The following is a 13,814-nucleotide window of genomic DNA, read 5'->3' as shown; positions in this document are numbered from 1 at the left end:
ACTGAACACCACTCGGGTTCAGATCAGGGGGGCCGTTCCTCCCAATCACGCCCCTCCAGGTGTCACTGTCGTTGCCCACGTGGGCGTTGAAGTCCCCCAGTAGAACAATAGAGTCCCCAGTCGGAGCACTTTCCAGCACCCCTCCCAGAGACTCCAAGAAGGTCGGGTACTCTGCACTGCGGTTCGGCCCGTAGGCACAAACAACAGTGAGAGACCTATCCCCGACCCGTAGGCGCAGGGAAACGACCCTCTCGTTCACCGGGGTAAACTCCAACACATGGCGGCAGAGCTGGGGAGCTATGAGCAAACCCACACCAGCCCGCCGCCTCTCACCATGGGCAACTCCAGAGTGGTGAAGAGTCCATCCTCTCTCAAGGAGTGTGGTTCCAGAGCCCAAGCCGTGCGTAGAGGTGATCCCGACTACCTCTAATCGGAACCTCTCAACCTCACGCACTAACTCAGGCTCCTTCCCCGCCAGCGAGGTGACATTCCACGTCCCTAGAGCCAGTTTCTGTGTCCAGAGATCGGGTTGTCTAGGCCCCTGCCTTCGACTGCCGCCCGATCCTCTTCGCACCGGCCCCTTATGGTCCCTCCTGTGGGTGGTGAGCCCACGGGAGGGCGGCCCCACGTCACCCGTTCGGGCTGAGCCCGGCCGGGCCCCATGGGGGAAGGCCCGGCCACCAGGCGCTCGCATTCGAGCCCCAACCCCGGGCCTGGCTCCGGGGTGGGGCCCCGGCTGCGCCATACCGGGCGACGTCACGGTACTCAAAATTTTATTCTTCATAGATAAGATAAGGACAGTGAGTGAAAATCCAAGACGGAAATAGAGAAATAAAAAATAAATAAGAACGGAGGTTTTCTCCTCCCAGCTGGGAAAGAGGCAGCTGCTAACCCGCTGGAGGTCTTGGAATGCTCAATGGAATATGGGAAAAAGTAAACTGGGATTTAGGGATTCGGAATGTGGGGATGCGTCATAAATGACACCCTAATGCCTCTTTAGTGCACTATTTTGGTTCAGGGCCCAAAGGTTCTGGTAAAATGTAGTGCACTTAATAGGCAATGGGGTGTCATTTGTACAGCAACTTGGAGTCCGGGCCATGTTGGTCTTCTGACAGCTGGGCTGAGGAGCTCCTTTTCTCCCTGAGTTGGTCTTCTGAAATGTTTTAGTCATTTCTTCCACATCTGAATCAAATCAACTTGATTATTCTCTTTTTCAGCTTTTGGACCCAGACAGAAAGTAATTTAACAGGCGCTCCTATCCAGAGCAACTTATTGAGTACATACACGTTAATACTTAGAACTGGCCCCCAGCTTGTGGGAAATGAACCCACAACCTTGGCAATGGAAAGGCTGTCACTAATTGAGCTACACAGGACCACAGTGTGGACAGAGAGCCATACAGACACAGACTGAGGGAAGAATGTAGGTTATAACGGTGATCCGTCATTGGGAGAGGGAGAAATAAAAGAGGCATCATGAATCATTGTGTAGAGACATCATGTAGACACTCACACTACAAGAATCAGCGAATATCACAGAAGAACCATACAATTGAACCCCTAACCCAGCAGCGAATGGGATGACAGAACCAGTTATCCTAATCCATCATGCTGATTTTGGTAGTGCCGTTTGGTAGTTTCAGTTCCATTGTTGATCAACGAGGCTAGCAGCAGTTTTAAAGATAGAAAGTTGGTTTGGTGTTTATTGAAACGATACCATGTTGTACCGGGGTTTGGATGTGGAAGTTAGATGAGAAGTGATTTAGATCTGTGATGTGGTGTATTTTGACTGTCTGATCCCTCTCCGGCCAGGGTGGTGGAGACGTCGGAGTGTGACCATCTGCACCCAATCTCTCAGCCAATCTCTCAGCCAATCTCTCAGCCAATCTCTCAGCCAATCTCTCAACCAATCTCTCAGCCAATCTCTCAGTCTATCTCTCAGCCAATCTCTCAGTCTATCTCTCAGCCAATCTCTCAGCCAATCTCTCAGCCAATCTCTAAGCCAATCTCTCAGCAAATCTCTCAGCCAATCTCTCAGTCTATCTCTCAGCCAATCTCTCAGCCAATCTCTCAGCCAATCTCTCAGTCTATCTCTCAGCCAATCTCTCAGCCAATCTCTCAACCAATCTCTCAACCAATCTCTCAGCCAATCTCTCAGCCAATCTCTAAGCCAATCTCTCTGACTATCTCTCAGCCAATCTCTCAACCAATCTCTCAGCCAATCTCTAAGCCAATCTCTCAACCAATCTCTCAGCCAATCTCTAAGACAATCTCTCAGCCAATCTCTCAACCAATCTCGCAGCCAATCTCTCAGTCTATCTCTCAACCAATCTCTCAGCCAATCTCTCAGCCAATCTCTCAGCCAATCTCTAAGCCAATCTCTAAGCCAATCTCTCAACCAATCTCTCAGCCAATCTCTCAGCCAATCTCTAAGCCAATCTCTCAGCAAATCTCTCAGCCAATCTCTCAGCCAATCTCTCAGTCTATCTCTCAGCCAATCTCTCAGCCAATCTCTCAACCAATCTCTCAGCCAATCTCTCAGCCAATCTCTCAGCCAATCTCTCAGCCAATCTCTCTGTCTATCTCTCAGCCAATCTCTCAGCCAATCTCTAAGCCAATCTCTCAGCCAATCTCTCAGCCAATCTCTCAACCAATCTCTCAGCCAATCTCTAAGCCAATCTCTCAACCAATCTCTCAGCCAATCTCTAAGACAATCTCTCAGCCAATCTCTCAACCAATCTCGCAGCCAATCTCTCAGTCTATCTCTCAACCAATCTCTCAGCCAATCTCTCAGCCAATCTCTCAGCCAATCTCTAAGCCAATCTCTAAGCCAATCTCTCAACCAATCTCTCAGCCAATCTCTCAGCCAATCTCTAAGCCAATCTCTCAGCAAATCTCTCAGCCAATCTCTCAGCCAATCTCTCAGTCTATCTCTCAGCCAATCTCTCAGCCAATCTCTCAACCAATCTCTCAGCCAATCTCTCAGCCAATCTCTCAGCCAATCTCTCAGCCAATCTCTCTGTCTATCTCTCAGCCAATCTCTCAGCCAATCTCTAAGCCAATCTCTCAGCCAATCTCTCAGCCAATCTCTCAACCAATCTCTAAGCCAATCTCTCTGTCTATCTCTCAGCCAATCACTCAGCCAATCTCTCAGCCAATCTCTCAGTCTATCTCTCAGCCAATCTCTCAGCCAATCTCTCAGCCAATCTCTCAGCCAATCTCTCTGTCTATCTCTCAGCCAATCTCTCAACCAATCACTCAGCCAATCTCTCAGCCAATCTCTCAGCCTATCTCTCAACCAATCACTCAGCCAATCTCTCAGCCAATCTCTCAGCCAATCTCTCAGCCAATCTCTCTGTCTATCTCTCAGCCAATCTCTAAGCCAATCTCTCTGTCTATCTCTCAGCCAATCTCTCAACCAATCTCTCAGCCAATCTCTCAGTCTATCTCTCAGCCAATCTCTAAGCCAATCTCTCAGCCAATCTCTCAACCAATCTCTCAGCCAATCTCTCAACCAATCTCTCAGCCAATCTCTAAGCCAATCTCTCTGTCTATCTCTCAGCCAATCTCTCTGTCTATCTCTCAGCCAATCACTCAGCCAATCTCTCAGTCTATCTCTCAGTCTATCTCTCAATCTATCTCTCAGCCAATCTCTCAGCCAATCTCTCAGTCTATCTCTCAGTCTATCTCTCAGTCTATCTCTCAGTCTATCTCTCAGCCAATCTCTGCCTCGAACAAGTTAAGGAAACACCAGCTGCAGGAAAGTCACCTGGAGTGTTTAGATCAGGAGACTCTTGAACAGTTGTCCATGTATTCCAATAGTGATTTCAAAATAAATTCACCATATTTAAATCTACTTTGTGGATTGTGAAGATCACAACAGAAATTTGATGGTTGGAAGGTTTTCTAAAAAATACATTAATTGCATTGTAAGATTATTTTAAATGAAACATGTTTGTAATGAAAAGTATTTACCAACAGTTGTGTTGGTTCTTTGTGTTCAGTCAGTATGGTATTAAATCTCCTACTTCCTATATTAATTGACTATTTTAATACAGTAAATACACTATTCGGGTGGACACACTCTTCATACAGGAAGGATGTTGATCAAAATTACAACAAAACATGGTTTCTGTGATCCCTGTGTCACCTCCCATCTCACACTCATTCTTTCACTAAACAAGACGAAAGTTCTGAAAAATGGATCAGGGAAATCCAGTTTAGCCAACAGCTCCATGCAGTTCAACACAATCATATAACTGTTTATCCATGTCTGCAAAGTCTTCATCAATGAAATACACCCTTTTATGTAGAATGGGGCAGATTTGGCCCATCGGACACTAAAATGTCTTCTACAGTGAATTTGAAGTTGTTTCCTTCAAGGATATTGTTGATAATGACTTTGGTTGAGATATCTGATTTGCCAGAGGTGCAGTGCATCTGGGAGGAGCTCCAGTATGTGCGTACCTCCCTAGCAGCAAATACAATCTAGTATGGTTGAAGCTGCAGCCAGACGTCATTTGAAATGTACAGTGACATACTACTTCTTTGCTTGTCTATGTATTTATTAACAAGGTTCAAAGTTCCACTCCTCCCACCATGACACGGTTCTGTTTTAAACTTGTGTGTTTGTTTGTGTGTGTGTGTCTGTGTAGGTTGTGCGGAGTCTGAGCTGAACAACTTCGGTCCACATTACAAACGTCAGTACTCCCTAGCATTCTGCTCTCAGCTCCAGAACGAAGTGGAGCAACACAAAGAGGGACACACTCAGCTCCTCAAACAGAGGGTAGACCACACACACACACATATACACACACACACATATTTACAAGCACTAAACCTGCCAACAGTGGTTATTGTAGCAGTTTTACTGGTTTACACATGGAGGTTCTGGGGTTTGTGTGGGTATGTGTGTGTGTGTGTGTGTTTGTGTGGGTGTGTGTGTGCGGTTGTAGGACCCCGCCAGGCCAGAGGAGGTGCTGTATCAGGACTGTGTTCCATACTATGATGAAAACAAGAAGTGGAAGGAGAGGTTTGTGGTGGTCAGAGCCAATCACAGCTTGGAATGCCATGACAGCCAGGAGGTATTCCATATTAACATACAACTGCACATACTTGACCAACTGTACATACATGACCACTGAACAATGAATGTACATTCACACACATTATCATTAAATGATGAAAGTATAGGTTCATGATCATTACATTACCGTTATATGATGACCACACATGAAAATGTATGTAAGCCAGACATGACCATGGGTACATGCTGGTGGTTATGTTTATATATCTTTCAATAGAGCTTCAATAAAGAGTTCTGTCTGTTTGTCAATAGAGCTTCACTGAAGGAGTTCCATATGTTTATCAATAGATATTCACTAAAGGCATTCCATGTGTTTACCAATAGATCTTCACTACAGGTGTTCCGTTTGTTTGTCAATAGAGCTTCACTAAAGGAGTTCCGGCTCGGCTGAAGATCCAATTGACAGGTGGCATAGTGGTGACATCAGAGGAGAAGTACACAGCTCTGGTGGACAAAGCATTCCCAGATCCTAACGGTCAGTATCTAGCCAACAAGGCTTTCCCCGATCCTAATGGTCAGTATCTAGGCAACAAGGCCTTCCTCAATCCCAGTACTCAGTATCCAGGCATCAAGGCCTTCCCTGATCCTAACGGTCAGTATTAAGGCCTTCCCCAATCCTAACATTTGGTACCCAGGAATCAAGGCCTTCCCTGATCCTAACAGTCAGTATCTAGGCAACAAGGCCTTCTCTGTACCTAATGGTCAGCATTCACACAACAAGGCCTTCCCCAATCCTAACGGTCAGTATTCAGGCATCAAGGCCTTCCCTGATCCTACCGGTTAGTATCTAGGCAACAGGACCTTCCTTGATCCTAATGGTCCACATTCAGGTAACAAAGCCTTCCCCACTCCTAAAGGTCAGTATACAGGCATCAGGGCCTTCCCTGATCCTAACGGCCAGCATTCAGGCAAAAAGCCTTCCCCATTCCTAAAGGTCATTATACAGGCATCAAGGCCTTCCCTGATCCTAATGGTCAACATTCAGGCAACAAAGCCTTCCCCACTCCTAATGGTCAGTATACAGGCATCAAGGCCTTCCCTGACCCTAACAGTCAGCATTCAGGCAACAAGGCCTTTCCCATTCCTAGCGGACAGTATTTAGACAACAAGGCCTTCCTTCCTAAATAGAATTCTAAATAAAAATTCAGTTAATCATTTGTCAATATATGCTTGAAGGAGAAACCATATTTCTCTGACTCTAACCTTATCCCTAACTCTGACCTTGTACCCTGATCTTGACCCCTAACACTGTATCTGTGTCTTATAGGTGTGAAGGAGGAGGTATCAACCCCCCTGGTAGTGGTGCCTACTGGTCAGTTCCCTGTCTACCTCCAGCTGCCCTACAGACGTGACGCCTACTTCAGTTTTCTCCAGGAGGACCGCCGAGCTGCCTTCATTTCGGCCCTCAAAGGTTGCATCAGGCACCAGAACCATGGTACAGTCCAAACTCCAACTCTGACCCTGTCCATAACACTGAAAGAGCAAATCCTGCCCCTAACCCTGTTAGGATTAAGGTTAGCAGAATGAAATATAATAAAGTGTAGCTGTAATAAAGTGAGCAGGAAGCAAACCAGAGGCAGCAGCTTTTATTGCTTCAACAAGCTAGGCCACCATAATTAGTTAGTGTAAGAGTGTCCATGTTGAATCTCTGACCTGCTATATTGGTCTCAGCTGTGAAATTCCAGTTGAACTATCAACTTTAATAAAAAAAAAAATCTGAATTGATTTGCCTTAACATTTGATTTGCCTGTATTTTCTTAAAATAAGATACAGCATCTTTATGCCCTTCTCTGCTCTTTTACGTTTACATGGTGACCTGGCATTTTTTCTTTAGTGGTTGCCTTAGTAACAAACTAATAATAATAATGTTCAGCCGCACATCAGCTTCCTGTCAGTTCCTGTCAGTTGGTGGTTAGAGACGTTGCTAGGGAGCGCTGCAGAACACCGAAGCAGCAAGACACTAACCAGCTCTACTTTTAGCCGTGTCTCAATACCAACCCAGCCAGTATCGACTACAGACATAGAGCACATTTAGACAGGATACTAAAGACAGCCTACAATTTTTCATTTCAATGTACTGCAAAACGAAAGTGGTCAAATTATCTTATCTAATGGATAGTTTGGGATTCTGGCAAAGATGCCATTTATCTATTTCCTCTGAGTTTTTTGTGTTTGTGTGTGTTGTTTGTAGGAGTTCCTGCAGTTGCTAAGTAGAATGGTGCTAAGCTAGTTTGTGTTTCCTCAAAAAACTATTTCTACCTCCCTTTACAGTGGACACAGAGACAGAACATTTTCCATGAGTTCATCTGAAGTACACCAATAAGACAGCACTGCTCTTTAAGCTCAGCCTCAGTATAAACTAATCAATAGCAACTTATAAAATAGACCCTGTTGACAGGATGCAAGGTTATTGTTCTCCTGAAATAGTTCACACCAACTCAACTACTATCACATGCTTACCTAACTTCTCTCTCTCTCTCTCTCTCTCTCTCTCTCTCTCTCTCTCCCTTTTTTCTTTCTCTTTCTATTTATCTCTCCTTAAATTAAAGGGTATGTATTTGGCATTTACATTGCCGAAGCAAGTGGAAAATTATACATTTTATTCAATAATAATGAATTATCTCCGTGCATTGAGACTTCTCACAAAGTCCACATTTCACACGCACAACCTGGTTGAGAAATAACACGGAAGCACACACACACACAAAAGATAGATTTCTAGATTTTGTTTTGCTGTACGGTGAAGCTAATTAACAACAATGACAATTGGAATAGTTATTTTTTTTACCAGAATGGGACATAGACTGCATTTCTATATGTAATTACATAAAAATTATATTTATGGTATATTTATTTAAAAAGTGAAATGCAATATTAAGTATTTCATAGATAGATGTTTGGTGCAAGTATAATTTTAAATGTATTTCAGTAATTTCATGCCTTTCTCTCTCTCTCTCTCTCGTTTCCTTTTTTCTTTCTCTCTTTCTCTCTGCATAAATTGTCTTTGGCATTAACATTGCCAGAGCAAGTGGAAAATTATAAATTTATTTCATAATAATTAATTATCTCTGTACGATCTATTTATCTGAAACAAAATGGAAACAAAATGGAAGTCAGTTATGGATCTTAGATATTATGTTGTTTTTTTTTCTGTGGCATTACTCAATACTTTTAGTGTGCGACCAGAGACATATTTTTCACGCAGGTCAATTAGTGGCTCTTATCCATAGTGATTTAGTGCATACACTGTTTTTCCATTCTTTTTAAATGTTGAAGAGACATATTGAAGTCTAACCCAGTTGTGACGGAGAGATATCATCATGGTCAGAACAGTCGTAACCTCCCATCCTCTGCCCCCCCACCAGACTGTCTGAGGAGGCCATTTTGTGAGTCTCAGGCTTTTCTGAAGGCAATCCATTTCTACCGGCAGGAGAAAGGACACTATGAGTCCTGGAGTATGCTAATTGGCTGTGAGGAGCAGGTAAACACACACACAGACACACACACACACGCAGAAACACACACACACACACACACGCAGAAACACACAGACACACACATACACACACACGCAGAAACACACAGACACACACAAACACACACTCAGAAACACACACACACACACACACAAACGCACAGACACAGACACAGAAACACACGCACACACATAAAAAAACACAAACAGAAACATACACACTCTACCCTGGGAGCACCAAGGGATTGACTGACTTGTGCTATAGACATTGAGACTTCTCACAAAGTCCACATTTCACACACACAACCTGGTTGAGAAATAACACGGAAGCACACACACACACAAGATAGATTTCTAGATTTTGTTTTGCTGTACGGTGAAGCTTATTAACCGAATAGGACATAAACTGAATTTCTATATGTAATTATATGAATATTATATTTATGGTATATTTATTTAAAAAGTTTAATGCAATATGAAGTATTTCATAGTTTGTTTGTTACTTGTATAATTTTAAATGTATTTCTGTCAATTCATGCCTTTTTCCCATGCTTTTATGGAATATGAAAAACACGAAACATCCTCTTTTATTAAAGTTGGGGGTTGTCACATTATTGAAAATGTATTGGAACATTATTGTAATAATCATGATAATGCTTCTAGATTCAGCCAATGGTCGTGTAGCCGAAACATTATTCCAATAATCACAATAATGCTTCTAGATTCAGCCAATGGTTGTGTGGCCGGAATGTTATTCTAATAATTTGTTCAATACAAATGAACCACAGCCTGAACAGACAATAATAACAAGTGTACACGTTTGACATGATCACACAAGGCACTGGGGGAATACCTGGGAAAAGATTCCTTTAACATATTTCCCAAGCCCTTTTCCCTGACTTCACCATGTATATAAAAAAACAGCCATCCTACAAGGGAAGTACTGTGTGGGTCTGTTCAAACAAAGGGGTTTACTTGCAGGTCCATTTGCAGGAAGCTCAGTGTCAGAACAGGAAAGTCCACTTGGTACAAAATCAGACATTGTTTGGGTTGGACTCACCACTTTAAGTGTTTCATCAGTTTTGTACACTGAGGTACAAAGGCTGGAACAGCATTTAATAAAAGTGACAGGGATGTTCAGATTTGATATAACGAACCTGAGGGTTATAATGTTTGTCTTTTTATGTGGTGAAGCCTTTATAAATCACCGGAAAGTTGAAGTGCCATAGTCAACTCCACTTGTGTCATCCCTGTCTCACTCCAGTTTAATTCGTCAACATCAAGCCATTCTCCTGTATCCAAAGTACTCTTCCAACTAGCAATTCAGTTCAACACCCATGTGAGTGCATTGAACCCAGACTGTGGTGGTTACTGTGAGTGACTGATCCTAGACTGTGGTGGTCACTGTGAGTGACTGATCCTAGACTGTGGTGGTCAATGTGAGTGACTGATCCTAGACTGTGGTGGTCACTGTGAGTGACTGATCCTAGACTGTGGTGGTCACTGTGAGTGCACTGATCCTAGACTGTGGTGGTCACTGTGAGTGCATTGAACCCAGACTGTGGTGGTCACTGTGAGTTACTGATCCTAGACTGTGGTGGTCACTGTGAGTGCATTGAACCCAGACTGTGGTGGTCACTGTGAGTGCATTGAACCCAGACTGTGGTGGTCACTGTGAGTGCATTGAACCCAGACTGTGGTGGTTACTGTGAGTGCATTGAACCTAGACTGTGGTGGTCACTGTGAGTGACTGATCCTAGACTGTGGTGGTCACTGTGAGTGCATTGAACCCAGACTGTGGTGGTCACTGTGAGTGCATTGAACCCAGACTGTGGTGGTCACTGTGAGTGCATTGAACCCAGACTGTGGTGGTTACTGTGAGTGCATTGAACCTAGACTGTGGTGGTCAATGTGAGTGCATTGAACCCAGACTGTGGTGGTCAATGTGAGTGCATTGAACCCAGACTGTGGTGGTCAATGTGAGTGCATTGAACCCAGACTGTGGTGGTCACTGTGAGTGCATTGAACCCAGACTGTGGTGGTCACTGTGAGTGCATTGAACCCAGACTGTGGTGGTCAATGTGAGTGCATTGAACCCAGACTGTGGTGGTCAATGTGAGTGCATTGAACCCAGACTGTGGTGGTCAATGTGAGTGCATTGAACCCAAACTGTGGTGGTCACTGTGAGTGATTGATCCTAGACTGTGGTGGTCACTGTGAGTGCATTGAACCCAGACTGTGGTGGTCAATGTGAGTGCATTGAACCCAGACTGTGGTGGTCATTGTGAGTGCATTGAACCCAGACTGTGCTGGTCACCGTGAGTGCATTGAACCTAGACTGTGGTGGTTACTGTGAGTGCATTGAACCTAGACTGTGGTGGTCAATGTGAGTGCATTGAACCCAGACTGTGGTGGTCAATGTGAGTGCATTGAACCCAGACTGTGGTGGTCAATGTGAGTGCATTGAACCCAGACTGTGGTGGTCAATGTGAGTGCATTGAACCCAGACTGTGGTGGTCAATGTGAGTGCATTGAACCCAGACTGTGGTGGTCAATGTGAGTGCATTGAACCCAGAATGTGGTGGTCAATGTGAGTGCATTGAACCTAGAATGTGGTAGTCAGCTTGATGCCATGAGAGAGTACCTCAGACCACTGCGTTTCCTTGGCTGGCAGCCGAACAAGTCATTAGCTATGGGTCCACCATTTGCCTTTTACTGTCTTCTACCGTGCTTTGGGTCGTTAGCACTCTCTTCCCCGGGTATGGATGTTAACCTCATGTAATCTAGCTTGTAATGTAGAATACTAGTTATTAACCTGGTCAGTTGTGTCTTTGTGTTCCAGGTGTTAGCCAACCTGGTGATGGAGGAGCTGTTACCCTCTTTACAGGCAGAGCTGATACCCAGACTGAAGGGGAAGAAGCCAGAGAAGAAGAGAGTCTGGTTCACTGTGAGTTGTTACCCCCAGACATTACGAATACCCAGAGTGCTTTAGATGACAGCATATTGAATCAGCATATGACTTTCTGTGTGACATTCCTTAGATATGATCGTGGTAGGCTATGAGTCATGAACCCAGATTTTCTGGTGGGGATGGGTGTTTTGCTCTGTTCTGCCCCCTGGTGTTCAGACACTGTATATAACCTGGTCTGGGATCAGCTCATATGGGGACTTTAAATGCTGTACCCTGTGTGTCCCAGACCCTGGAGGCAGCTTATAACCTGGTTCAGGATCAGCTGAAGGAAGGTCTAGCGATCCTGAAGGAGCAATGCAAAGAGACAGCCAGGTCTCAGGAAGCTTTGATCCGCTCTGACATGGACCAGATTGCCAGCTGTAAAGCCTTCTTACAGACCAAGCTACAAGGTACAGCACAACATTGATCCTGACCCTATATTTAACCTGGACACATGTGGCCAGATTGCAGGTTAACCGGGTTCTGCAACATCGTCACCACTTCTGCCTTTAACCCTACCCATAGAACCATATAAAACAGATGGTATATTGTAATTTGAGATAGTTTGATAACAAGCAATACTTTTGTGAATATGGGGCTTAGAAGCTAATCTGACACTGTGAACATTTGCTAGGGGGGTCTGGGTGCATGAACCCCTATGATGTTTTTTTCTTTTTAAAAGACTGTTTTAAAATAAAATAACGAGACTTTGGTGAAAAGGATAGGAAATCTTTACGGACCAATTGAAAGACAGCTTTTAAATGCTAAGCAACCACATTCAAAGGCAGTTGGGGGGGGGGGGGGGTGTCATGTCTAAAGCATTGAAGTACATATCCAGTGTCTCTACTCTGCAGGCTCAGTCAGTGATCAAGCAGTAAAGTTCTGCAGTGAGAGTGTTTGTCCCTACCTGGCGTCCATCTTGGAAGAGCTGATGTCTCCAGTGACAGGAGGCTTCCAGGGTGTCCGGACACTTCTAGAAGGGGAAATAAATGCTCTTTGTCAGAGCTTCCCAGAGGGGGGTGGTCAGGAAGGACTCAACCAGGTGAGGCGGGACAGGAGGGACGACCAGATGGTGGGGGGACAGGAGGGACAACCAGATGGTGGGAGGGTGCAGGAGGGACAACCAGATGGTGGGGGTACAGGAGGGACAACCAGATGGTGGGGGTACAGGAGGGACAACCAGATGGTTGGGGGACAGGAGGGACAACCAGATGGTGGGGGGACAGGAGGGACAACCAGATGGTTGGGGGACAGGAGGGACAACCAGATGGTGGGAGGGTGCAGGAGGGACAACCAGATAGTTGGGGGACAGGAGGGACAACCAGATGGTGGGGGGACAGGAGGGACGACCAGATGGTGGGTGTACAGGAGGGACAACCAGATGATTGGGGGACAGGAGGGACAACCAGATGGTGGGGGTACAGGAGGGACGACCAGATGGTGGGGGGACAGGAGGGACAACCAGATGGTTGGGGGACAGGAGGGACAACCAGATGGTGGGAGGGTGCAGGAGGGACAACCAGATAGTTGGGGGACAGGAGGGACAACCAGATGGTGGGGGGACAGGAGGGACGACCAGATGGTGGGTGTACAGGAGGGACAACCAGATGATTGGGGGACAGGAGGGACAACCAGATGGTGGGGGTACAGGAGGGACGACCAGATGGTGGGGGGACAGGAGGGACAACCAGATGGTGGGGGGACAGGAGGGACAACCAGATAGTGGGGGGACAGGAGGGACAACCAGATGGTGGGGGTACAGGAGGGACAACCAGATAGTGGGGGAACAGGAGGGACAACCAGATGGTGGGGGGACAGGAGGGACAACGAGATGTTGGGGGGACAGGAGGGACGACCAGATGGTGGGGGGACAGGAGGGACAACCAGATAGTTGGGGGACAGGAGGGACAACCAGATTAAGGTTATCCACCACTTTGGATTTAAAATGACACAATGACTATGGGAAACAAGGATAGGCTGTCAGCCTAAATGATAACAAACATCTGCCTAATTGGAAATGCTACCAAACCAGTTGTTTGACTGCAGAAAACGTGCAGTCACTTGTAAATGTTCATCCGATATGAATGAAAATCAGTCTGAACTTTAACCCCATAGTCCTTGTATTAGTTCAAAATCTAAAGTACTGAAATACAGAGCTAAAATAATAAATAAAAAGGTGTTACTGTCCAAATACTTTTTAAGTTGACAATATATCCGAGTAGAACCTCGGATTCAGGAGGAACAGTGTGGTTTTCGTCCAGGCCGTGGAATACTGGACCAGCTCTATACCCTCTACAGGGTGAT

The 13,814-nt window shown here is 45.4% G+C and overlaps 1 protein-coding gene across 2 annotated transcripts in view; it reads left to right on the top strand.

The window, feature by feature from the left end:
- The window catches only part of niban1b (niban apoptosis regulator 1b), a 30,451-nt gene that overhangs the window by 10,084 nt on the left and 6,553 nt on the right, over nt 1-13,814 (top strand). For both annotated transcript variants that reach the window (XM_029115865.2, XM_029115863.2), the window contains exons 2-9: nt 4,655-4,785; nt 4,955-5,083; nt 5,446-5,560; nt 6,353-6,520; nt 8,451-8,566; nt 11,403-11,507; nt 11,758-11,920; nt 12,365-12,552. In XM_029115865.2, the coding sequence (XP_028971698.2) occupies nt 4,655-4,785; nt 4,955-5,083; nt 5,446-5,560; nt 6,353-6,520; nt 8,451-8,566; nt 11,403-11,507; nt 11,758-11,920; nt 12,365-12,552 (1,115 nt within the window). The remainder of the gene's footprint in view (nt 1-4,654; nt 4,786-4,954; nt 5,084-5,445; nt 5,561-6,352; nt 6,521-8,450; nt 8,567-11,402; nt 11,508-11,757; nt 11,921-12,364; nt 12,553-13,814) is intronic.

This window comes from Esox lucius, chromosome 3, assembly GCF_011004845.1.
Source record: "Esox lucius isolate fEsoLuc1 chromosome 3, fEsoLuc1.pri, whole genome shotgun sequence".
NCBI lineage: Eukaryota > Metazoa > Chordata > Actinopteri > Esociformes > Esocidae > Esox > Esox lucius.
Note: the sequence above shows the minus strand (reverse complement) of the source record. Positions and strands in the feature narration are given on the sequence as shown.